At 45.3% G+C, this 24,356-nt stretch overlaps 1 protein-coding gene across 8 annotated transcripts in view; it reads right to left on the bottom strand.

Moving 5' to 3' along the window:
- Positions 1 to 1,555: 1,555 nt before the first annotated feature.
- The window catches only part of Agtpbp1 (ATP/GTP binding protein 1), a 113,065-nt gene continuing 90,264 nt past the window's right edge, over positions 1,556 to 24,356 (bottom strand). For 4 of the 8 annotated variants that reach the window (XM_029485021.1, XM_021179861.2, XM_021179858.2 and 1 more), the window contains 4 exons: positions 18,471 to 18,602; positions 14,016 to 14,192; positions 12,503 to 12,663; positions 1,990 to 2,334 (listed from right to left, as the gene is read on the bottom strand). In XM_029485021.1, the coding sequence (XP_029340881.1) occupies positions 2,157 to 2,334; positions 12,503 to 12,663; positions 14,016 to 14,192; positions 18,471 to 18,602 (648 nt within the window). In that variant the 3' untranslated portion in view covers positions 1,990 to 2,156. Of the gene's footprint in view, positions 2,335 to 5,855; positions 6,697 to 12,502; positions 12,664 to 14,015; positions 14,193 to 18,470; positions 18,603 to 24,356 lie in introns of those variants that run through there. The other 4 variants (XM_021179857.2, XM_029485022.1, XM_021179860.2 and 1 more) reach the window with 4 other exon arrangements.

Here is a 24,356-nt window from a genome sequence, read left to right on the forward strand (position 1 = left end):
GTGTATACAGGTGGTCATCTTAACGTGAAGCTTGGAGACTTAGAACAGCACACCCGTGGCTGTGGGTATGTCACCAAGAGGGCATGCCTCCAGGACGACACAGCACACCTGTGACTGTGGGCATGCCACCAGGAGCACAATTCGGGGTTACTTATTCTCAAGCAGGAACTCCAACCAATGCTTCTATATACTGAACAGATACTTAACAGAGTGGCAGAGATTCCTCCTAAATTCCAACAAAACGGACAGTACAAAGCCACTCTGAACCATGGGTTTTTGTCATCTACATTTATAAGCACATTGGTTCAGGAAAGATCGTTCAACGTTTAATATTCCTCCTCCCTGGGCAGAGGTAAAGCAGGCTCTCATTTGTGGTGGGACATGAGGCTAGCTCTCAGGTCAGTGTCTAGGTGACACTCTGGTCTCCGCTGGCCTCTATGCATCCAGTTCCCTTCTCCTACAAAGCATTCAGCCCAGAGTCTCTCCCTGGTGCCCATCCCCAGCTCGCAGGTCACACACACAGCGCTTAGCAAAGTGTGATGCTGAAAGAGCACATGGACGACACTGTGAGTGTCCCTGTGGGCCTGCATCACAGCTCCCTGGAATCTGTAGTAACACAGGCTCTCAGGCTCCACGTGGACCACTCGGGCAGCAGTGTGTGTGTGTGTGTGTGTGTGTGTGTGTGTGCTCTAGGTAGGCATGCTGCATACTGCCACCAGTCAGACAGGACTAGAGGTAGCAGGTTCAAAGCTCTGAAGGCAGGAGAATTCCTGGGTCCACTGTCCACACCAGGCCTCACCACTGTGGCTGGGGCGCTGCACACAGCAAGCGTTTCAAACATTTTTGAATTCCTGAAGAAGGTAAAGCCCATGGGTTTTAAAATATACTTTAAAAATGGCTCCTAAGACACTAAAGAGAACATGTATTATCTTAAATATGGTACTTTAAAAAGTATTGATTTGGAAAATGTATAAATTCAAAATCTACTTTAATAATGTTTTCCGTTTTGAAGGGTTTAGAAGTGACTAATTTAGGAATAAACAAGGAGACACAGAGCAGCGAAGCACCGAGTGCTGGCTAGCGTGTGGTCTTGGTTTGTAACAGCAAAAACATCTCTTAAAGCAAGCATCTAGTCCCAAGCATCTAGAGTTTGCTTTGTTTAGTGATGACAGTTACCCTTGCCACAAGATAGCCAACCTTCTGCAAAGTGTCACTGCAAGAAACAGTTTGAATCACCTGGGGTCACCTAAGGCTCCCGCTAGTACTGCATGCTTTAACATAGCCCCTCCTAAGCCCAGGAGCAGTTAGCTCGTGAGGTGCCAATCAAACCAGTGTGTGAGAGCAACGGTCAGTGCTCATGTTCTGGTAATGAGGGTCTCTCAGTGTGTGCACAAGTGTGCACAGCTGAGAAAGGGGCAGCCTGAGGGGGTACAGGCATCCTATACCATCCCAACCTTAACACTAGGAAGCTAAGTGCTTATCATGCTCAGATTGGGGGTTTTAGAAGTTCTACACACTAAAAACCCTGAGCTGGTTAAAAAGATGACAAGATAAATGCAGAATCTGATATAGTTTTTATTTAACTTGATAAATGTAGAATGGGATGGATTCGAGGCAAATTATGGATTAGTTTAGCCACAATACACAGTTCACATGCTTCTGATGGGCAGTTAGTTATCTTCAGTAACTACCACCTCCACACAGACACATCTGCAGAAATCCATGTACAGTTATCTTCAGTAACTACCCACCTCCACACAGACACATCTGCAGAAATCCATGTACAGATATAGTGATTTTCAACAACTCTATAATTTAGATTTTGTATTCGGACACACTTTGAATTTATCTACTTGATGCAGTGCCACAGGAGATAAAAATTCATGCAATGATTCTTGGGTTCTTTTTTTTTTAAAGTAAATCTATCATTTGATAATTCAATGCTATATAAAGAACATTGAATATCTAAAATAAAACAAATGCCAATTATATCATTAATTAATAATATATTTATTGTCTTGAAACCAAATAGGCCCAAGTTCCTTTTTGTCTTCTTTGAGTCAGCTGTCTAAATGCTTGTCCCTCTCAAACTTCCTACATAATGAAAACCAAGACATTTCATTTCTTCTTGGCAATTAACAAAGATGGCAGAAAGTTCAAATCAGGTGTGTTCTTGATACCTCAGAGTCAGAAAGGGCTTCTTCTTGGGCAGAAGGCTCATAATCACCTGTGTTCTCCGCTAATTCAACATCTAACTCATCATTGCTTTCTGCACTGTAATCAACTTCTTCAAGGAACCGAGGCTCATCTTCATCCAAAACGTAAGTGGTGGGGCTGCAGCCAAAGCACAGAACACACAAGGGTTCGTGAGAGCAAGGCTGACACACCACCTCACACACCAACCTTGACCTCAGTAACACAGAGCACACGGCTTCCTGAGAGCCAAGGCTTCGATGCACCACCTCACATATGCCAACCTCAGTAACACAGCGGTTTGTCCTAACTTGGAACTTCTGTCCGAGTGGACAAGGTGAGAGGGTTCTAACAGTTGAAAGCTGCCTGCTTCAGCAATAGGGAACTTGGAACTTCTGTCCGAGTAGACAAGGTGAGAGGGTTCTAATGGTTGAAAGATGCCTGCTTCCATAGTAGGGGCTGAAATGGTACTCTTTAGTGATCCTGCAAGTGTGCACCATTAGCAGAAGGGAAATGGATTCTCTTAATGGTTATTTCAAGGATTTCATCAGCACACACACTTAGAATTCATTTTAAAGTTCTATTTTAATCCCTGTAAATTAGGCAACAGGTAATTCCAATGGGCTGTGTGAGAAGCTGTGGTACCCACCCAGCATGGTGGAGGAACGAGTTAGAACCAGTTAAGTCTACAGAGTGATTAGCTGCTGTGAGATGGTCACAGTCACATCCCCACAGTGTCCGTGGATCCGGAGTGAGAGTGAAGCAGGATGAGTAGTCTACACCCGCCTCGTGGGACTGTTTCCCACTGGGATAGCGGGTGAGTGCTTGGTAAGGCTCCAAGTACCTGTAAGCTTTCCTTCACGCGGTGTATGAGGTGAGAACGCTCCTCCACTCCTGCTCTCAATGGGTGGGAACTGACACACTCACACCATGCAGACACTGAAGGAACAAGTCACACACTGAAGCCCTGAGCAAACCACCCTGAATTTCATATGTATGTTGGCTTATAGGCCACTTCTACAAAAAGATTTCTCAGAGATGAAGCAACTAATAGCAATAAAATCAGACAAAAGAGAAAAACATCTGTTCAAATAAGGAGAAACACAGGTCAGTCAGCTCTGGAGATGGAAGAACCCACAGCTGGGACAAATCCTAGGCCAGCGCTGGCTCCTCAGTTACAGTTCTGAGAGAAGAAGGTGGACCTCATCTGAGAAGCACTTTATTCCTCCAGTGAGCTTTCTCTTTGCGGGGAGAGGGGCTGCGAGCCATTTTCCTCTGACACAATTGACTTTCTCTTAGAAGTTCAGAGCATACACCTCATTTTATAGTCCAGATAAAGATACTGACTGGCTTAGAAAATGAGCAAGACTTAACAGACCTAACATTTACAAGGACAAATCCCAATCTTTACCATGAAATTTAAGTAAGTAGTTATTAATCTGATAGCTAGGTCTTACTGGGCAGAAAGACTGTTAAACAAGATTGATTGTTTTGGAAATAACTGTTACTATCTTTTTTCTTTTGAAATGTAGTAAGCCATTCCCTCGACTTCAGTGTTTAATCACATTCTCCCGAGAGAACCAAGTGACTCCTAAGAGGGTGAGACACAGAGGAAAGCAGACACCCTGTGGGCACCAGCCTGCTTAGTTCTGGTTGCAGATGTGAGGACAGGAGAGACGCTTGGCAGTGCTAGCAGACAAGGCTGGAGGGCAGAGGACAGGAGCCGCAGGGAGGTGAGGGCAGAGGCGCGTGGACAGGGGACGGTGCTCAGGAGCTAAAGCAGCCGGTTTAAGAAACTGGAAGAAAAGTGGCCAGAGCGATCCAGGTTGTTTGAAGGAGCCTCGGCTCAGAATAAGGATGTGTGTGTGAAGGCAGATTCCCAAGCTCATCAACTGGAACTTCAGAAAAGGTTTGAAGGGCAGCCTTCTTAAAGCTGTACCCCAATGAGAGACTGAACTAGAGGGGTGCTTGTGTAAGGCCATGCAGCCTATAAGACAGCAAGAACTTGGGAGCCTTAGATCGAAAGGGCAAGCTGTGGCATGGCACAGCGAGAGGCAGGCAAGGCTGCAGCAGAAGCAATCTCAGTCCTCGCAGGTCGTGGGTCGCACCTCCATTTGTCATGAACAAGCCTGGTATATTCACCACTAACTGCTCACAGTGACAGCGTCACCTGCTCTGTTAAGAGAACAGAAAGGGTAGGAAACGAGGCCACAGCGCTCGGGCAACACCCGTAGCCCTCGGTGGTTCCTGAGAATCCTCTCCTGGGCTCAGCCTCTGGAGTCCTTCCTTCTCACACTGGGGCAGGGCCACCAATGCTCACAGTGGGACATTATCAGGACTGAGTGTGCCAGGGAAGGCACACACAGGTGAGAAAGCAGAGAACAGAGATGTCTATGAACAAGGCATGGGGGAGGGAGGGAGAGAGGGAGGGAGGAAAGGTACACAACCCTCCATTCTGCACACAGCTAGCCCTTGCAGTATGAATCACACTGCCATTATTTCACTGGCCACCTCTGGCCCGCTTCTCTTCTCCCTGTGGCTGCTCAGTGGTGAGCATGCGCTCCTGTGCCTCAACATGCTCACCCACCAAGATGCTCCTGGTCCCAGCTCTCCCTCTGCACATGCCCTCTGAATGCGCTCACCCATTTTAATGTGCACTCATCTCTTCCAAACGCAAACACAGAGTCTGGCTTCCCAAGAGCCTCTTGTATACACATGGACTTGCCAGAGACATCACATGGCTAACTCACCCATACCACAAATACCGCATGTTGGGAACACATGGTTTTCCCCACTAAATCTCTTCTTCTGTATTCTGAACTCCATCCATTCAGAAAGTCACTCAACTCAGAATTCTCCAGAAGAAAGGCAGCCAGTCTCCAGACCATGTCAAACCCCACGTGTTCCGTGACAAGTTCTGACCACACTTGTTTTCTCCACACAAGGTGTATTTCTCACTTTCTCCCCGTCCCCCAGTGGCTCATGTTTCTTTCAAAAGTGCAGCTTGGCCTCACCCTCAGCTCTCTCAGACACCTTGGCATGTGTTTCCTCTCTGCACGCTTCCTCTGTGCCCTGCATAAACATTCCATCTGACTCCATGCCTGTTTTCTCAATACCAAAGGTCAAGAATGTGGCCTGCCTAGCTAAATACCTCCTGTGGCCCCAAAAAGACCTAGCAACACTTCTCAGCTGCCTCAGTAAATGCTGGCCAAACTCCGAATGAATGTAAGAATATGATGCTAGCATCCCACCTACAGCAGCCTCCCCTCTCAGACACCAACAGACACCTTACTGAAACAGCTACTTCCTTCCTGAGAATCAAGAGTCTAGCTGGGGCTTGTGCTGAGACCACTTCCTACTTCCATTCACAACAGTCATGAATAGAGGCCCCCATTTCCATAGGGCCCAGACTCTTCTCTTCAGAGGCCCCACTCTCTGGCCTGTCTCTGGCCATGTGGCAGGGAGCAGAGCCTGCTGTGCTGTTGTCTGTCTGCCTGCCAGGGTATCCTAACCCTTCTGCTCGATATTGCCAACACTCCACCTCAGTTCCCACTGAGCAGCCAGCGCCTCTCAACAGAAAGCAAGCAGGCTACCAGGACCGTGAGTGTTCCTCTCACCCCACCCCACTATTCCGCTTTACTGGAAAGGGTTTTGGGCACAAGGCCAATCACAGCAATTCATTTTCTTTTATTGAGATTCCGTATGTGCTCTGTGTACTTTATAACTTAGGAAGAGCCGTCACAGATATCACTTCACATACTCAAAACCACCTTTCCTTTCATAGGAATACTTGTGTGTCGTTCTGAAATCACTATTGTATAGAGACTTACATGCAAGCACATGCAAGCACATGCACACACAGAAGAGGAGGTAGGCTAAGCTACTATACAATACAGCTAACCAAAGAATATCTATTTGGAAAAAGAGAAAGGAATTGCTAATGTCTGACTGGCGGCAAGAGGCGTGAAGCTGTAGCTATTAAATGGCCCTGAGCCAGTCCTCCCAGGAGAGTACCGATGGCCAGGTCACTGTCATTGCGTCCTCACGGAGGCACAACACTGCAAGCAGAGTGAGTGTCACTTGTGCACTCAGAGGACATCAGGTGCAATGGAGACTGTGGGGTTTAGAGACCTTCGGTCAGAACCATCAAACCATGACCTTGGGCAGTTCTGAGCTACAATTGTACAATACGATCTAGCTCCGATTAGTCTCAGCAAATCACTCCACTTCTGTGATAACCAAACATAACAGAAACTCCAATGGGCAAACAGGGCACCCCAAAAGCCCCTGAGCAGTGGGCTGAGGGGAGTGCGCACAGCAGAGCTCACACTCATGGCTCATTGCAGTGAAAGGATACAAAGCAAGCTCAGCAAGGGGAAGTGCGGGGCCAAGTCCAGTGGGAGGCAGGGCAAGGCAGGCAGCTGCCAGGGGCAGGAGTCCTCAGAGCGCCAGCAAGTTCAAAGGACTGCAGGGAAAAGCTGGAGTTCAGAGCTGCCACGTGTCCTGAAAAAGGGAGTTGCAGAGAGGTGACCTCAGCATTCAGCAGTGTTCCCAGACATATTTGACAAACTTAAGTGACACAGTGCAAGGGGCTAAAAAGCCACACAGCAGCACCCCACACAGAGGGACAAGGAAGCCACAGAAATGCTTTGCTGGTTTCAAGGTGCCAAAGAGAAGAGGGGGATCCTGAGGTGTCCACAGTGACCCCTGGTGGGCTGCTCCTCTCAAAGTCTGGAGGGGCAAACCAGGAGTCAGCAAAACAACCTTCATATATTTTGTAATGTTATCTCAAGCCAACTTGTACTCCTTGAAGTCAAGAACAACAGACCCTCTCATCTTTATACCTGACACCTAGCTGTCACACAACTAGAGAAAAACCCAAGAGAAACAGCTCTAGTGTATTAGTTACCACATGGGAACTCTAACAAAACTGTGACCCAAAATAGATGACAAGATGGGGAATCTCAGCATCTGATTTCTATCTAAAAAAAAAAAAAAATCACATTAAATCTAGACTCAAACCATACAACGGACACTAGAGCTCAGGATTAGGTCTAAAACTCACATAGGTTGGCGCTGAGAAGAGATGGGAGCAGAAATAAGTAGATACTTTCAGGCTTCAACAGAGAGAGAAAGAAGGACCAGAAACAAAGATTAAGTATCCTGCAAGCTAACCCTGCACAAGAGCAGAGCACACGATAGAAGCAATGCACAAAAAGCTAATGGTTGTACACCTTCCAAAGTCAATGAGAGACTCAACGTACAGACTTATGAGAGCTGCAAACCTCACATGGGAGAAACAAGGAACAGCAACCCTCAAACTCACAGCAAAACCGCTAAGATCCTCAAACAAGAGAACCCAAGAGTATACACATGACCCTGGCCCATGACTTCTCAACAGAAGGAGCAAAGTGAGCAAATGTGGTAAATAAAATAATCTGCTTACAGCAGACACACAGAGGCACATAAACATGCACACACAAACAGATACACATAGATATGCACATACAGACAGACACATACACACTCACAGGCACACACAGGCACATACACACAGGCATACACAAGACATACAGGCATAGGTACAGACACACATACAAGCATTCACAGGCACTAGTGAGTGTGCACATGTGTGCACACACAACACACACCAACATAGTATGCACAGTTTAACAAAGCACTATATGATCCTAACATGGGACTCAACAGACAAGCCCAGCTGGGTGCACACTGTAAGGCAGTACTCAGAAGGGCTGCCATGAGTTTGAGTCCAGCCTGTGCTAGAGAAAGAAACCTTCTCTCAATAGGGAGCAAAGGCCAGGGATGGGGGTAGGGACCACTGAAGAATTAAGGAGTGAGTCCTAATGAGTAGTGGATGACTAAAGCAGCTATAACTTCAAGTACGAGCAGTTCCATTAAAATCTGTCACAACAGTAAAAAAGTAGGAAGGTTATAAAATGAATGTGCCCTACAGTCTCAGCACTCATAGTCTATGAGGAAGCAGACAGCAATTTACATTACATGGTAATAAACCAGGAGTCCATTATGCACTGATAAACCTCTAGGGTACCAATGAAAGAATAACAAAAGAAAATAGAACAAGATTATGCAGAGACAAAACTGGAATAACAAAAGATCATCTCCGAGATGAGGAAGTGACAAACAGGAAATAGCTCACAATACCAGGTGTGAGACACTAAAACTAAAACTCCCCAACGCTGTCAGTAACTCACTAAATGGAACAGAATGCGTGTATCATTGTATGAAGACAACAGACCAGCTTATAAAGCACACAGTTATGTCTGCAAACAGATTCACATCCTAAGTAGAACCCCACAGAGCTGAGACTGGGGAGCAGCCAAGGGGTGGTGTAGCTGCTGCAGACAGAGGGCAATTCAAAGTAGAAGGAATGCTTCCAGTAAGAGCCTTAAGCAGGCATTTCATGGCCAGTGAGAACCACACTTACAATACAATCTCAAAATAAAGCGCTGAGCAGCTCCAGACCACGCCCTGCTCACTGTCAGCTGCATTAGAACAACTCCATGCTCTGAGGTCTGGGCTCTAGGTCCCTTCACAGTGTCAGCAATTCTTACACTTCAAAACACAATTACCACTTCCTCTTCTTCGAGGGCCTGGTTACCAGCATAGAAAACACTTTTCCTTTAATAAGTCTTTTTTCTTTCAGCACCAAGATCCACTGGACCCAAATTAGTGTTTCTTTATGTTTAGCTAGCATTCTTCCTCCTCCTCCTCCTCCTCCTCCTCCTCCTTCTCTTCTTCTTCTTCCTCCCCCTCCTTTTCTTCTTCTCTTCCTTCTAAAGATTTATTTTATTATTATATCTAAGTACATTGTAGCTGTACCAGAAGAGGGCGTCAGATCTCATTACAAATGGTTGTGAGCCACCATGTGGTTGCTGGGATTTGAACTCAGAACCTCTGGAAGAGCAGTCAGTGCTCTTAACCACTGAGCCGTCTCTCCAGCCCTAGCTGTCATTTCTTTACCAATCTTCACTTATTATGGTGGTTTGAATATGCTTGGTACATGGAAAGTACTAATATTAGGAGGTGTGGCCTTACTGGAGGTGGTGTGGCCTTCCTGGAGAAAGTGTGTCACTGTGAGGTGGGTTTTAGAGGTCTCCTCCTGAGCTCAGAGTCCACCCAGTGTGGAATGAGACCCTCATCCTAGCTGTCTGCAAAAAGGAACCTTCTCCTGGCTGCCTTGGGATCAAGATGGAACTCTCAGCTCCTCTCTAGCGCCATGCCTGCCTGCACACTGCACACCATGATGATGATGGACTGAAGCTCTGAAACTGTAAGCCAGCCTCAATTAAAGTTTGCCTTTATAAGAGTTGATTTGTTCATGGTGTCTCTTCACAGCAACAGAAACCCTAGCTAACTATCTTCTGCCAACCCCTAGCCTAAAACTTAACAATATGCCTAAATGATTGTAGGCCATTTTAATTGCCTCAAAGCGTGCATTCAATATGTGTGCACACATATAATAATGTATGTATGCAGACGTGCATGCCGGTGTGTACAGTTGTATGCCATGTGTCTTTCTCAACTACACTGACTGAGCTAGGCTGGACGGCCACATGAGCTAGCTTCCAGTATCCTCTCTCTGTTGCCCACATTGGGGTTACAGGCACATGCCAGCAAGCCTGGCTCTGTGTGAGCACTGGAAACCTGGACTCAGGCCTCGGGCTTGCCGAGAAAGGACTTCACCAACTGAGGATCTACCCAGCCTGGGGTTTTAACAGCTGTTTTAATAGGTCTTCCACAGGCCTTGTAACTAGTGTATAACCTCACAAATGTAACTGATTCTTGCAACACCTAGGAGCTCCCTGAAATAACCTCTGCACATCCTCTGCCCTTACCACAGGGTGACCACAGCACTGTCTACCAGGACTTACAATTGGCACTAAATCTAAGGGCTCATCAACAGAACACAATGAACAGGGAAAAGCAATACAGCCAGGCACCGACATCACAAGAATTCTTCCCCCAGGAGGTATTGGAACATAAGGAGGAAAAGGCAGGCAGAGAGAGGGAGCTCAAATAAGCTGTACATTAGATTCCAGGTGATTCTGATGGCATTTAAATTGTGTCTGTGTATGTGCACACGTATATATGGGTATCCACCTATGCAAACACCTGAATACAGAGTTTTGCCTAAGAGAACTTAAGAACAGTGATGACAAAGAAGTGATATGTAGAACTAGTACTAAACATCCATACAGATGTTACTTTAAACCACAAGTCATCAGCTCAGCCTGGAAACTGGCCAATTCCAACCTCATGAAAAACTACACACAAAGACTGGCCTTAGGTCCTGCTACTGGGGGGCGGGGAGGCTCAAGAAGAGTGCATGCAGAGAAGCATGCAAGAGTGGGGGAGGGCAGAGAAGAGTGTGCATGCACAGAAGCATGCAAGAGTAGGGAGGGGGCAACATAATTCTGAGCCCAAGACAAACTAATGGCAGCTGTAATTAAAGTCCAACTAAACTTTAAATTACTCGTCTAACACACACATATTTTTAAAATGTTAAGTTAGAAGTTTGATGAGAAAGAGGACACAGGCATAGCTGTAAAGCAATCCCAATGAAAAACTCAATTACTAACAGAGGAAAACTACATTTGCAATGGGGAACCTTAGGAAACATCTTAACAGGTGACCAGTGGAAAGGTTCTGAAACTCGGAGTCAGATGCCCAATGACCAATGCCGCTTGCTCGGCACCCCTGGCGCTCCTGCCTAACAAGAATGATCTACGTTCACTCAGAGACGGAGGCAAACTCAGACTGATGACCTGCAAACCACACAAGAGTTAGGGTACGAGAGTCAAAGGAAAGAAGTCAGAAGCTTGGGGAAAAACTGGGCCAGAGAGAAGAATGGTGGCCTGGGTAAAGAAGCGGCTGATTATTTAATAGTTTAACTCAATAAACAGAAGAAAAGAACGGTGAAAATCCACAGCAAAACCACCCCATCTCAACTGCAGACTGCTGGGCACTTTTACAGACATAGCAGTGAGAATAAGATATGCTCAACCTGTACTTCAAGAAAGTCTGAGACCGCATGATCTCCCCAAGATACCAAAATAAAGCAAACAGACTTAGAAAAGAAAACAGAATGAAATGCAATTTTAGATGCTAACTGTGGTATGGCAGCACTCAGCAGTACAATTCTTCTGAACAGACACTTTTCAAAATATTTCCTTCTTCCTTTTGAGAGTCAGAGCCTGCTGGAGGGAAGGGCTAGTGGCCACCATGTGTAGATCACTAATAACCAAGGCTGGTCCACTGCACTGTCTGAGTGAGCCCAGCAACCTCCTTTCATGGACTGTGGTAAGTAACACTGAGTTCAAGTCCATGTCTGACCTTCAAGGAAGCTGACCCCAGTCCACACTGATCAGCACTGAGCACATGGAGGTCAGAGGAGCTCAGGAGCCTCTCAGCTACCCTGAGCACAGCTCTAGGAGCTGCACACAGGCTGTTCAGGCTTGCAGACAACCGCTTTCCCCACTGGCCATCCCGCCTGTCCAAGAGCATCACTGTGACCTCTACATTTGCCTGCACTGTGGTTTGGCTGCCAGTGAACACCACATCCACAGAGCCCCAGTGTCTGTCTCACAGTGTGGAACCTGCCGCCATGATCCACAGCACAGAATGCTGCTAAGTTAACACAGCAACAAACTGACACCCAACAACTCAAGTCATCAAGGGCCAAAACACAGGACTATTCTTCACTGACACTCCACAAAACAGAATGCCAAGTCTGGCAGAATAACTAAGGAATCTAACACTACAATGTTTAAACAGACAAATGGTTCAAATGTCATGCACAATGTATTTTAAAAGAAAATACTATTTAGCACACATTTGAAGGAATAAATTGTCAAACATGCTAAATTCAACTGTTTCCAATATATAATCAGGTTACTGAAAAGCCATCTGATGTATGTATACTGCAACAAAACAAAATGTCTTTTGAAATAAAAACATAATTCCAAGTCTTCTTAATTTAGATATCTAAATGTACTATTTCAACACTGCTAGTTTTTGTGTTTTTGGTTAAAAGTAAATTATTACAGTTACTAAGGTTGAAAGCAGAAGGTTCTCTCTTTCCAGTGCTATTTGAGCATCAGACACTACAATTAGAAACAAGTATTAGGCAGGTAACCCTACGCACACTAACTGTAAATGTGCTCTTCGCTCTCAGGAGCGCTGTCCCCGCCTGTGACTATGTGCATGAGGTCTTACTAACAGAAAGCACCTAAGGAAAAGAGAAAGAAAGAAAAGAAGAGTGTCCCACCTAGTCACTTTACAGCTTGATTCAATTAAGTCATTTTCAAAGTCAAGCAGGTTGGAGGGCAGATTATATTCCAATGAAGAAGTCAGTCGTTTCAAACGCAATAAACCAACACAAAATTTTGCTCCCATCTCTTCCAATTCTCGAGTCCCAATCTGTAAACCCTAGAAATAAAGTAAAACACAGACTCTCAGAACCTTTGCTGTCCTCGGATGCAGCGTATTACAGTCCTAGCCAAGGAAATAATAATGACATTTACAAGAGTAAGACACAGCTATGGCGGTAGGGACACTGGGAAGGTCCTGGTGACATGAGTGACTCTGGATAATAATAGGCTGGCCTAAAGGACAGTAACTCTCTGCTGTTCTCTGGTGGTGTTTGTTTCTAGACAGGGTCTTGCCATGTACCCCTAACTGGCCTTCCTCACACACACATGCTATGCACTACAATCCCTGGCTCTCGCAGAGCATCCTGAAGCGCAGGTTCGGTTCTGGCTTCTGAGGAAGACTCACTCCTGAATGTGTAGTGAAACCCCTACTCCTACTCACTATGACGCAAGTCCCTTTTCACCGACAATCTCAGGGGATAAAATGAGTGAGCTTGGAGTTTTCTGACTAAATCCCTCTTGCCCATGTGTCAGTGCTGATGCACAAGCATTCAGAGTCGGAACTCTGCATCTCTGAACAGTACCTCAGACACTCATGCACAGCACTCCAGTGAGGAAAGAGATGAGAGCACCTCAGCCTGTGTCCATTCAACTCCGGCCCCTTAAACTGCTTCTCAAGTATGCACCATAAGGTCATCAGACATTAAATGTCACCATAAAACCACAAATATTGATTGTGAACTACATGGGTTATCATTTATTTTCCAGATACAAAAATGAACCACTAAAACAACTGAAGGCCTTACACCATCAAAGCTGTAGGTGCGAATGACATCAGAGCAGAGCAAGAACAGACTCCAGGATGACTCCTGACCCATACATTATGATTCACAACAGTAGCAAAGCTATAGTTATAAAGTAGCAACAAAATAATTTATGGTTGGGGGTCATACAACACAAGGAACTCTATTAAAAGGCTGCAGCATTAGGAAGGCTGAGAAGTACTATAATGGAAGGAGATGCCCCACATACATACAAACACGGGCATGCATCCCTCACTCCCACCGGAAACCTCACTGGTAACTCCGTGGCATTCAATCCTGCTACTTATGTTATGCGTCCAGCTCAGTAAGAAAGATGCACATTTAAGGACTACTTCAAAGTCAGGAGAGCACATCCCAGAGGAATCATCAGGTGTCTTTACAGCTAAACTCCTGTGGCTGAAGAGAGGGCTCTGTGCTTACGAGCGCTCTGTGCTCTTGCAGAGGGCAGTGTTCTGTTCCCTGCACTTACATGGCACAGCTGACAACTGAGGGGCAGTGCAGCTCTAGAGCCTCCTTGGCATTGCACTCAAGAGCACACACTCACAAACACTCTAAGTTTGAACAGATAAACACCCCCAGGGTTTACCTTGTATCTACCCTGATCGCAGCCACATAAAGTACTCTCCATGGTGTAGCTCCTCTGAACTCCAATTTCCCGCCACACAACAACCCGAGCTGTGGATTCTTTAGATTTTTCGACCACAAAGCTACAACTGCTCATGCAAAATGCCGGAGCAATGTGGCTCAGTATCTTAGGCAAAGTCTGTAAAAATAAAATAGTAAGCCAGAGGTTATTAATCGAAACACTGCTTTAAGCAATGTACAAAGTATTTATAAGCATTTACAAAAAGCCTGGTTACAAAGATAAAGAAGGCAGCTAAAGAGATGGCTTTGCTGCTAGGAGTGCCTGCTGCTCATGCAGGAGCCCGGAGTTCACGTCCTAGACCCACATTGGCTGTTGTCAGTTAAGTGGAGTGCCAGAGGACCCTACACTCTCTGCTGGTTCCCATGGGAACACACATGCACAAGTACAAACTCACACACAGACACACACATACAGAGTTACACAAAGCAAATAATATACAAGCACATAAAATATGAAGAAAAACATGCTTCAAATTTAAAAACAAATTAGCCCAGGAAAGGCTAGCTGATTTAACATGAAATGTCAATGACCTCTAGATTGACAGACAGAAGACAGGCAGAGCTAGCACAAGCAATGAAATCATAACCAAAGCAGGAACAATGTTTTTCTAACTTAAAATTATTCTCAAGTTTACCTGAAAATATAAACATGTGAACAAACCCTGAAAAACTGTCACACACAGACAAAAAAGTCTATGTCTGGAGAACCAATCCCACAGATGCCAATGTGGCCTAAATGTGGCCCATATATCTGCTGTGACCCAGACAAGGACAGAATGCAGGAAACACACTGCACTCTGCAAAGAGGGTTCAGGAGCAGAACCAAAGCAGAACAACTCCTAGACAGGACAGATGATCATCAACAACACTGGCTCAGCTGCTCATCAGGGACAATGACCTGGAGCTGCTCTTCATTGGTTGACTTAAACATAGAAGCAACTTTAAAACTCAACAGGGCTGAGGATGCAGTTCAGGAGTCCAGCACCTGTTTATCATGCAAGAGGCCCTGAGTTCTAACCCAGTGCCATCAAAAAGAGAAAAACAACAACAACAGTTTTAAATAGTTCAAAACAGAAAAAAATAGAAAATCTGTTATGCATATGAGTTCTTATTTTTAAAACAGTAATAACTGATGAACAGTATAAGGGCCAGAAACATAAACAATAGCATTTCCAGAGGACAGTGTAGTGAGTAAACATGGAAACACACTCACTTCTGTCACTACAGGAGTTAACAGGACCAGGCTGTTTCCTCAGGACAGACGGGGGGTGTGCACACACAGAGATGCTGCAGGAAAGAGGGTGTGCACACAAGAGATGCAGCAGGACTGAAAGAGTGTGCACACAGAGATGCAGCAGGACAGACAGAGGGTGTGCACACACAGAGATGCTGCAGGACAGACAGAGGGTGTACACACAGAGATGCAGCAGGACTGAGAGAGTGTGCACACAGAGATGCAGCAGGACTGACAGAGTGTGCACACAAAGAGATGCAGCAGGACAGATGGAGGGTGTGCACACACAGAGATGCAGCAGGACAGACAGAGGGTGTGCACACACAAAGATGCAGCAGGACAGACAGAGGGTGTGCACACACAGAGATGCAGCAGGACTGAGTGTGCACACAGAGATGCAGCAGGACTGACAGAGGGTGTGCACACAGAGATGCAGCAGGACAGACAGAGGGTGTGCACACACAGAGATGCAGCAGGACTGACAGGGTGTGCACACACAGAGATGCAGCAGGACTGACAGAGTGTACACACAGAGATGCAGCAGGACTGAGAGAGTGTGCACACAGAGATGCAGCAGGACAGACGGAGGGTGTGCACACACAGAGATGCTGCAGGACAGACAGAGGGTGTGCACACAGAGATGCAGCAGGACTGAGAGAGTGTGCACACAGAGATGCAGCAGGACTGACAGAGGGTGTGCACACAGAGATGCAGCAGGACTGAGAGAATGTGCACACAGAGATGCAGCAGGACTGACAGAGGGTGTGCACACACAGAGATGCAGCAGGACAGACAGAGTGTGCACACAGAGATGCAGCAGGACAGACAGAAGGTGTGCACACACAGAGATGCAGCAGGACAGACAGAGGGTATGCAAAGACAGCTGCACCACTCATGGCATTTTGAGCATCAACTGGCTTCACCTATATTGTGGAGAGTTTGGCAACACTATTCAAATGACCACCAACAAGAGACTACTCAACAAATACAGGTAGACGTTCTGATACGGTAAAACTAAGATGCACAGCGTTTTGTTAAACCGATAAAAATAATGAAGATAAACTTAAGTATGATTACTTGAAAAGATGGTCAACAGACATCAAGTTGCTATGCAGTGAAAGGAGGGTGGAGAAGTGGCCCCATGGTTAAGAGTGTGTCCTGCCTCTGCAGAACTTGTGCTTGGTCTCGGCACCTGCATGGGGGCTCATAATAGGCTATGAGCTGTCTCTCCAGTCCCAGGAAGATTGTCTCAGGACTTCATATTCTGAAGAAGAAGGCAGCATAAGGAAATGAATCCAAGAGAAACTGCCTGTACTACCAGTGAAGGGAAGCTGCAGAATACATGCTGTCTGATGTATCAGCGTGCAGCGTACAGCGAGCCGTCGTCAGTCATGGCCTGCAGATGGCTCAGTTATATTAGAGTAGGCCACATTAAGTAAATGTGTCCGTGCAACTCAGGGTTTTCCAGAGACCCAGTAGCTTCTTCTAGCATCTACTGGCACTTTAGACACGCATAAACTCTCACAGGTACACACACACATATACAGATAAATAAAATTATAATAATTCCTAAGTTAAACAGAAGAAATATAGTGTGAATATGAAATCTGCATTCAGCTTAAGTGACTAAGAAGTCTCACAATACCAAAATATTTTCATAGTAAAGGGATATTAAAATGAGGGGACATTACAGTAAAGGGCCGCTGTCTTGGCATTTGATACTAGCACATGGAAAGGCCCTGCCCATACTCCTCTGCAGCCTCTTGCTAGTCACTTTCAAACACTGTTTCCAAAGTTCTAAAGTAAGTATTCCCTATTTCACCTCTACCCCTGAGTTGCACGGACACATTTACTTAATGTGGCCTACTCTAATATAACTGAGCCATCTGCAGGCCATGACTGACAGCTCGCTGCTCGCTGCTCGCTGCACGCTGATACATCAGACAGCATGTATTCTGCAGCTTCCCTTCACTGGTAGTACAGGCAGTTCTCTTGGATTCATTTCCTTATGCTGCCTTCTCCTTCAGAATATGAAGTCCTAGACAATCGTCCAGGGGCTGGAGAGACAGCTCAACAGTTAAGAGCACTTCCCGTGCTTTCGGAGGACCTGGCTTTAGTTCCCAGAACCCATCCAGCAGCTCCCAGTTGTCTGGACCTCCAGTTGCAGGGCTTCTGCTGTCCTCCTTCTCGGCCTCTGCAGGCACTGCACACAGACGGTGCACAGACACAGCTGCAGGTACAACGACCACGCATAAATCTTTCAAAAATATTTTTAAAACATTATTGCCCAGTAGCCTCCTGGACAGGTAATTTATGAGGCAGATATTGGATACTTTCAGTATCTAGCCCCATCTTACTTCACATTCACTTAGAGCTAAGAGGGAATATGCATTTTAATATGTAACCCTTTTTAGAAGGATCATAAAACTTACAGCAATCTCTCCTGAGAGAATTAGTAATTTCCTACAGGCAACCAATCATCTACTTGGAGCCAGCAGACATGTGAGGGAAAAATTCTTAATCCCAACTGCAATTAGATTCAGAAGTATTAGGGCTAAAACTAATAAAATATCCCACCTATGTAAAGAAATTTTATTAAGAAAATAAGACACAACCAAATAGACAAACAAAGGTCATGGATACAAATGCTCTTAAGCATTCTCAGATTTAATTTAGATTCAACACTGATTCAAACCTCAACAGTAATCTACAAATGAATACCCTAGAATGCACAAGGGAGAGAGACAGAACAGAAAAACAAAAGATCCACAAACAACAAAAACCTACCCAGTAAAAAGTTTTTAAGGAATAAGAGAAAAGTTGTCAGAATTCATGATAATTAAAGTGATGTGGCCCAGAGAACGAAAGTCAACTGCCTGCAGGGACTGAAACCCCACCCCACCCCAGCTCACGGAACACAGAGTACACACACACACAACTGGTATCCATGGGCAAAAGAAAGTTACATGCCTAATCCCAAACACAAAACCACATCCAGACAGAGAGCAAAGGTCAACATGAAAGCAAACCTTGAAGCTAAAGCTCTGAGACAGAGACGGGAAGATGTAAATGTCACGTCTGACCAAGTCGCATGGACTAACGTTTTGTATGGCTTACATGCACTGCAAATTCAAATGCCCGTGAGCTAAGTGCAGTAATTACCCTGTATCCCATGTCTTCCACAATATCACAGGAAGCCGCGTTGTCATGGGTGTGCCACACCGTCTCTTTGATGCTGCAGCCGTACATGAATACATTCTTTTTTCGAGAATGGCCATGGTAATCACAATAAACCTTAAAGAGATCAGATGTTTGAACAATTAAAGTCTTGGGCCTACATATAGCACATCTCAGAAGACACACTCTGGCCCAGCATGTTCACACACACAGTCAGCAAGCTGAGTGAAGGCAGCCGCACACTTGAGTTCTAAATCATTTGGTTTTACTCCATGTCTAAAATAATTTTTCCCATAAGCAGTTATGGGTTTTCGCACTCAAGGTTGTAAAAGAATGCTTTGCTGTAGTTTGTACTTTAGTAACTTTAGGATAAATTAAAACAAACCTCAGTTGCCAAAATAAAATTTTGAATCTTCACATTCATATATTACCAAATAAATGCAGTTAATATCAAGCCAACTGAGCTGTCTCTTTTAGTCATTTCATTTAAAAGACCCATCAATTTAATAAGAAATAAAACCCCACTTGGGGAAGGATTTATAGTTAATGCTCGAATTGATAAATCCTCAAGGTGTCGCTTAACCCGGGAACGCTACAATTCTTTATCTCCTACTCAACACTTACAATGAATGTGATCCTACCTCAGCTGTACAGACACAGTCATTACACCCTCAAACGGCTGTTAAAATATTTAACTAATGTAAACGAACATGAAAATGCTTTCATGAGGAAAAATTCACAAAACTTTTAAATAAACTCTTAAGAGCATCACCTTTAGAAATGAAAACCAACATGCTAATTCTACTCCCCCTCTCCCTCTCTGGAATGCACTATTAGATAGCTCAGACACTGATACAGAAAGAGGAGCATTCTAATCAAAACTGGTGAGGACAGACACTGTGTGAAGCCCCGTGGCAGTGCCACAGCAGCCTGGCTGTGTCTGCGCTGTACCCTGGGCTTGAGTCTCACAGGAACATACATACTCTGGGGTGAAATAGGCAACATACCACTGCCGCCTTTCTGCTGGCCACACAGTAGGTTAAAGCCTGAAGAACAGGACCTACCATTAATACTCATAAATAAAAAGTAAAATGTTCATACAAATTCTAAGCAACAGGAATAAATCATTAACTTAACACTATAGTCATTATAAAAGATAACAGAAAAGATTTTGAAATTAACAGCTGGCTTTTATAATCAGAAAATAACATATAAGGTACTAAATCACAGGATTCCAGGAAGATTAAGACTAGAGGCTACCTATGTGTGAGCCCATAAGAGACAGAGACAGCATCCCACAGAGATGCCTCTGGAAATCTACAAAGTATGTGAGGGGAAGGGCACTGGAAAGACCAGGAAGAAAGGTGAGAAGCAGAAGGCAGAGAAAGACTCAGTCAGGAAACGGTCCCTGGCAGGCTGAGGGCGCAGAAGTGTCCTGCCCTTGGGGTATGCCCATGGCCCTCAACCCTCAACTCTAGTCATGGGTTTTGTAAGATGCTGATTCCTTTGTCAAACAGGTCAGTGGTGCCTAGAAATCACATGTCACAACATGAGATCCAGAGGGTAGCAGCTAAAGCCTCCTAAGGCCAAATCTGACTTTTAAAACTAAGCTACCCCTGGACCTGAGACCAACAACTAGCCACAAGTGAGGAAGCAGAGAAGATGTGTGGACAGGAGGGAGAATGGATGGCTGAAGGGGACAGGCAGCAGGCAGCAGAGGCCAGGAGCAGACTGGCAAGTGCATACACAAGGAGAGAGGGCAGCACAGTCAGTGCCCAGAAGCACAGCATCAACTGAGAATAACCTGGCATTTGATAGCTCTGAGTCCCGGGACAGCAAGTGCAGCCAGGCTGTGCTGCTCAGTGATAGAAAGTTGGAGACGTTCCAGGGAGTACTTCCTGGCTACAGCAGCAGCCCTTGGCAGCGTGGGTAGTACTCAGAAGTCCTCAAAGTCTGAGGGCACAGGTCCCAGTGCTGTGACTGATCCACACATTCCTGAGGCATTTAAAAGATACTCCTGAACTAAAACAGCCACCACCATCGCCTCCCACCCCCCAAAAACCAACAGGATTTGGAAGCCTCAGCAGGCTGAGAGCCTTCCCTTCCGCAGATGCAAAGCTAAATGTTGCGAGCAGCGGCCCCTGGTTCAACAAGAAGGAACACTGCCACAGCGAGGATAGCTCTAGGGGCCAGCATTCATCTAATACAGACGCAACAGCAGCGAAAACCACATGAAAAGACAGGCGTGTACTGTTCAACTTCTGCTTCTACTCACGGACCTGGCAGTCTGCAGTTTGTAAGAACACAGGCACAAGTGGCTCCAAAAGCAGCAATTCTTACTCCTGTCATCTTCCTTTTGCCTTCTTGTAAGCCTTGCCCTTCTATGTACCCAGGAGCAGCAACACTCACATACTCCACTATATGTACCCAGGAGCAACACACACACATTCACTGTATGTACCCAGGAATGGCATGCACACACTTCACTGTATGTACACAGGAATGGCACGCACACAGTCCACTACCTTTAACTGTTTCACTGCTGATCCCCATCCATGGGCCCTCCCGTCTGGCTTCTCCCCACTCTCCTCTGCCATCCTTTCCCTATACTCTGCAGCACTGACTTCAACTCTGTATTTCCTATTGCTTCTTATACTTATCTACTTTTGATTTTTAAATCTCCTGTAATTGAGAAGCCCCCTCCTGTTTCCTTTATCTTTCTAATCTCTTGCTAATTTCTACTCTCAGCCTATTTCTTGTCTTTAACCTCTTTGCCCACCTGTCTCCTCCTATTCCATTCATTTACTATTTCCACACTTATACTAAATAATTTCTTACTGTATGTTGTTACCAAGATGGCAACTGGCTTTTGTCTCCATGGGTGAGATTTAGCCTTCAAGGGTAAAATGCTCAATAAAGGATCCCCACCCTGGAAACCAGAAGATACATCCAAACCAACAGATCTCCAAGTGCAACAGAGAAACCCGTCTAGAAAACACCTGCAACAGGACTCCTCAAAAAAATCACAGCTCCTGCATGCCTGAGTTCAAAGATACTGGAATACACAGAATGTCGATCGAAGATTCCAACTGCTAGTAAGGTGAACACAGGCATAAAAGAGGGCACCAACACCAGGTAAGTTCAGCTTGTTACCCAGAGAAGAACGCCAGCCACACAGAGGACAGTGAGCCAGACCACTGAGAAAACCAGCAACATGCCTGAGAAAGTCAGCCAGAAAACTGAGATTTAGGGAAAATGCTATGTTAAAAATGAAAGGCTCAGTGACTCACCCACAACAAGCCATGAACATAGAAGGGCAAGGCTTACAAGAAGGCAAAAGGAAGATGACAAGTAAGGGGGTGTGGAGGATGGAGGGCAAAGCTATGTTCAAGCTACAACAGGACAAAGATCAGTATGAGCTCAACTCATCAAAATTGGGTACACATGATCATGGCACTAGGTCTGCAGGGGATGGAAGGAGCGGACACAAACACCCAGGCATAAAGAATCTTTCCAATGCAATCAGAGTGGAAAATCCCCAAACTTTGGGAAATCAACTTTCAAACACAGGAGACATTTGGAGTCCCAAAGACTCCTGAGCAGAGAACTTCCCCAATACTTACTATAGTCAATCACTGACAATGCAGTGCAGTCACAATGGTAAGAGCAGCAAGGAAAGTATCTGCTCACTTCACAGACAGAAACGCTGGAAGAACAGCCCATCTCACCAGCAACCCTGCGGGACATTTGAAACCCTGAAAGCGACTGCCAAGCAAGACTGCTCTATGCAGAAAAGCTACCTTTGTTAAAGTGAGGGGCAAATAAAGATGTTTGTAACAAGCACAAACTAAAGCAGCTCATGACCACCAAGACGACACAAGAGAACACTATACAGAGGAAAAAGACAGTGCCGCAATCATGAGAACACAGAAGAGGGCACTACATGGCAGGAGAGATGAGGAAGTCTTATTTCCACAGTAACCAGCCAGCTCCACACGCCAGAAGAGTACAGAAGAAATATTAATCCAAACAACCGGGGGAAAGACAGCAAAATTACAGCAACTAATAAAATATCTCATTAATAGCCTTAGATGTAAATGCCCTCAGCCCACCAAGACAGAGGGAGAGCAGCTGGCAGGGTCAAAAGAGATGGAAGACAGACAACACTGTCCATTCCAATGAAAAAAGAATCCTATTCAAGCTAGAAAACCTAGAAGAAATGGACACATTCTGTGACACATATGACCTAGCAAAATTACACTGAGAAGACACAAACAACTTAAACAGAATGAAATAGTAATTTAAAAGATATATCGCAACATAGACTGGATAGTTCACTGCCGATTCAACCAAACCTTTACAGAAGAACTCATACAATCTTCTAAAACAAAGGGCAGCATAGATCCAACGTCGTCCTGGAAACCCAGCACCACCACCACACCAAAACAGGCCATGGCATGACAAACAGGTACCAACTCCTGGAGGAGTTTCCCAGATTAGCACACTTGCAAAAATGGTCAATAAAGCCCTTACAAAACAAATTCAAGACCACGTTATGATCAGCCATCATGAATGAGCTGGTCTCGCCCTGTGCAGGTTGGCTAGATGCACACGAGTGAGTAAGCGTCATACAACACATAGATGACTTGGGGACAGAAACTGCACAGACAGAGCCTTCAGCAGCCCAAACTCCTTTCACAAAGAGTCTACAGAAACTAGGAATAGCAACACCATTAGGCTACATAAAACAAGCCTGCAATCAAGATTACACTAAACAGGGGAGACGGACGGAGAGCATTTCCTCCCAAATCTGGAACAAGGCAAGGGTGCCCACTCTCCAACAGTGCTCAGGGCTTTAGTGGAAACAATAAAAAAGGAGAAACAGCACACGAGTAGGAAAAGAAGTCAAAATGTTCCTATTTACAAAAGTAAAAACCAGAAACACTCCCCAGTACTTGTAGGATCCCAAAGCATACTAGAAACCTCTTCTGACTTATGGCTGTCACAAAGTCAATGCACACAAAGCCAGCACAGGAGTCAGCAGCAGATCCGAGTGTCAATGAAGAATTTGCCCAGAGAATCAGAAGGAAACAACCCCAATAAATAAATGCCTGGGAACAAACCTGACCAAGGAGATGAACGCCTCTACATGAACATTTGTGAGACCTTGAAAAAGTGAAAGAAGACACGGGGAGATGGGTGGACGTCCATGTCAAAGCTGACAGAGTCTACACTGTGAGATGCATGGACATCTATGTTACGGCTGACAGAGTCCACACTGTGTGAGTGAACACAACACCAAGTGTAATCTACAGGCTCAATGCACTCCCAGTCTTCAGAGAAACAAGATCAACCCTAAAATTCATATGGAAACACAAAATGACTCTGAACAGACAAGCCAATCCTTAGCAGAAAAGCAAAGCTGGAGGCACAGATCTATGGAAACAAATGCAGTGTGAAACAGGCATAAATACAGGCCTGAAAACGAGAACTGAAGACTCCAAACATGTACAGTTACAACCACAGGCAAAAACACACACTGGAGAAGAGACAGCTGTCATGGTTTGCATGAGAACAGTCCCCATAGGCTAAAAGAGTAGAATACTTGGTCCCCAGTTGGTAGAACTGTTTGGGAAATATTAAGCGGTGTGGCCTTATTGAAGGAGGTGAGCTTTGAGGTTTCAAAAGTCCACACCATTTCCAGTTAGTGCTCTGCCTAATGACTGTGTCCCCATGATCTCTCAGTCAGCGCTCCAGCGCCATGCCTGCCTGCCTGCCTACCTGCTGTAACAATCTCCATGCCCCATATAAACTATCTTCTAAAATGGTCTGGATCATGATGTTATTACAGCAATAGACAAGTAGCCAAAA

This window comes from Mus caroli, chromosome 13 (assembly GCF_900094665.2).
Source record: "Mus caroli chromosome 13, CAROLI_EIJ_v1.1, whole genome shotgun sequence".
Classification (NCBI taxonomy): Eukaryota; Metazoa; Chordata; class Mammalia; order Rodentia; family Muridae; genus Mus; species Mus caroli.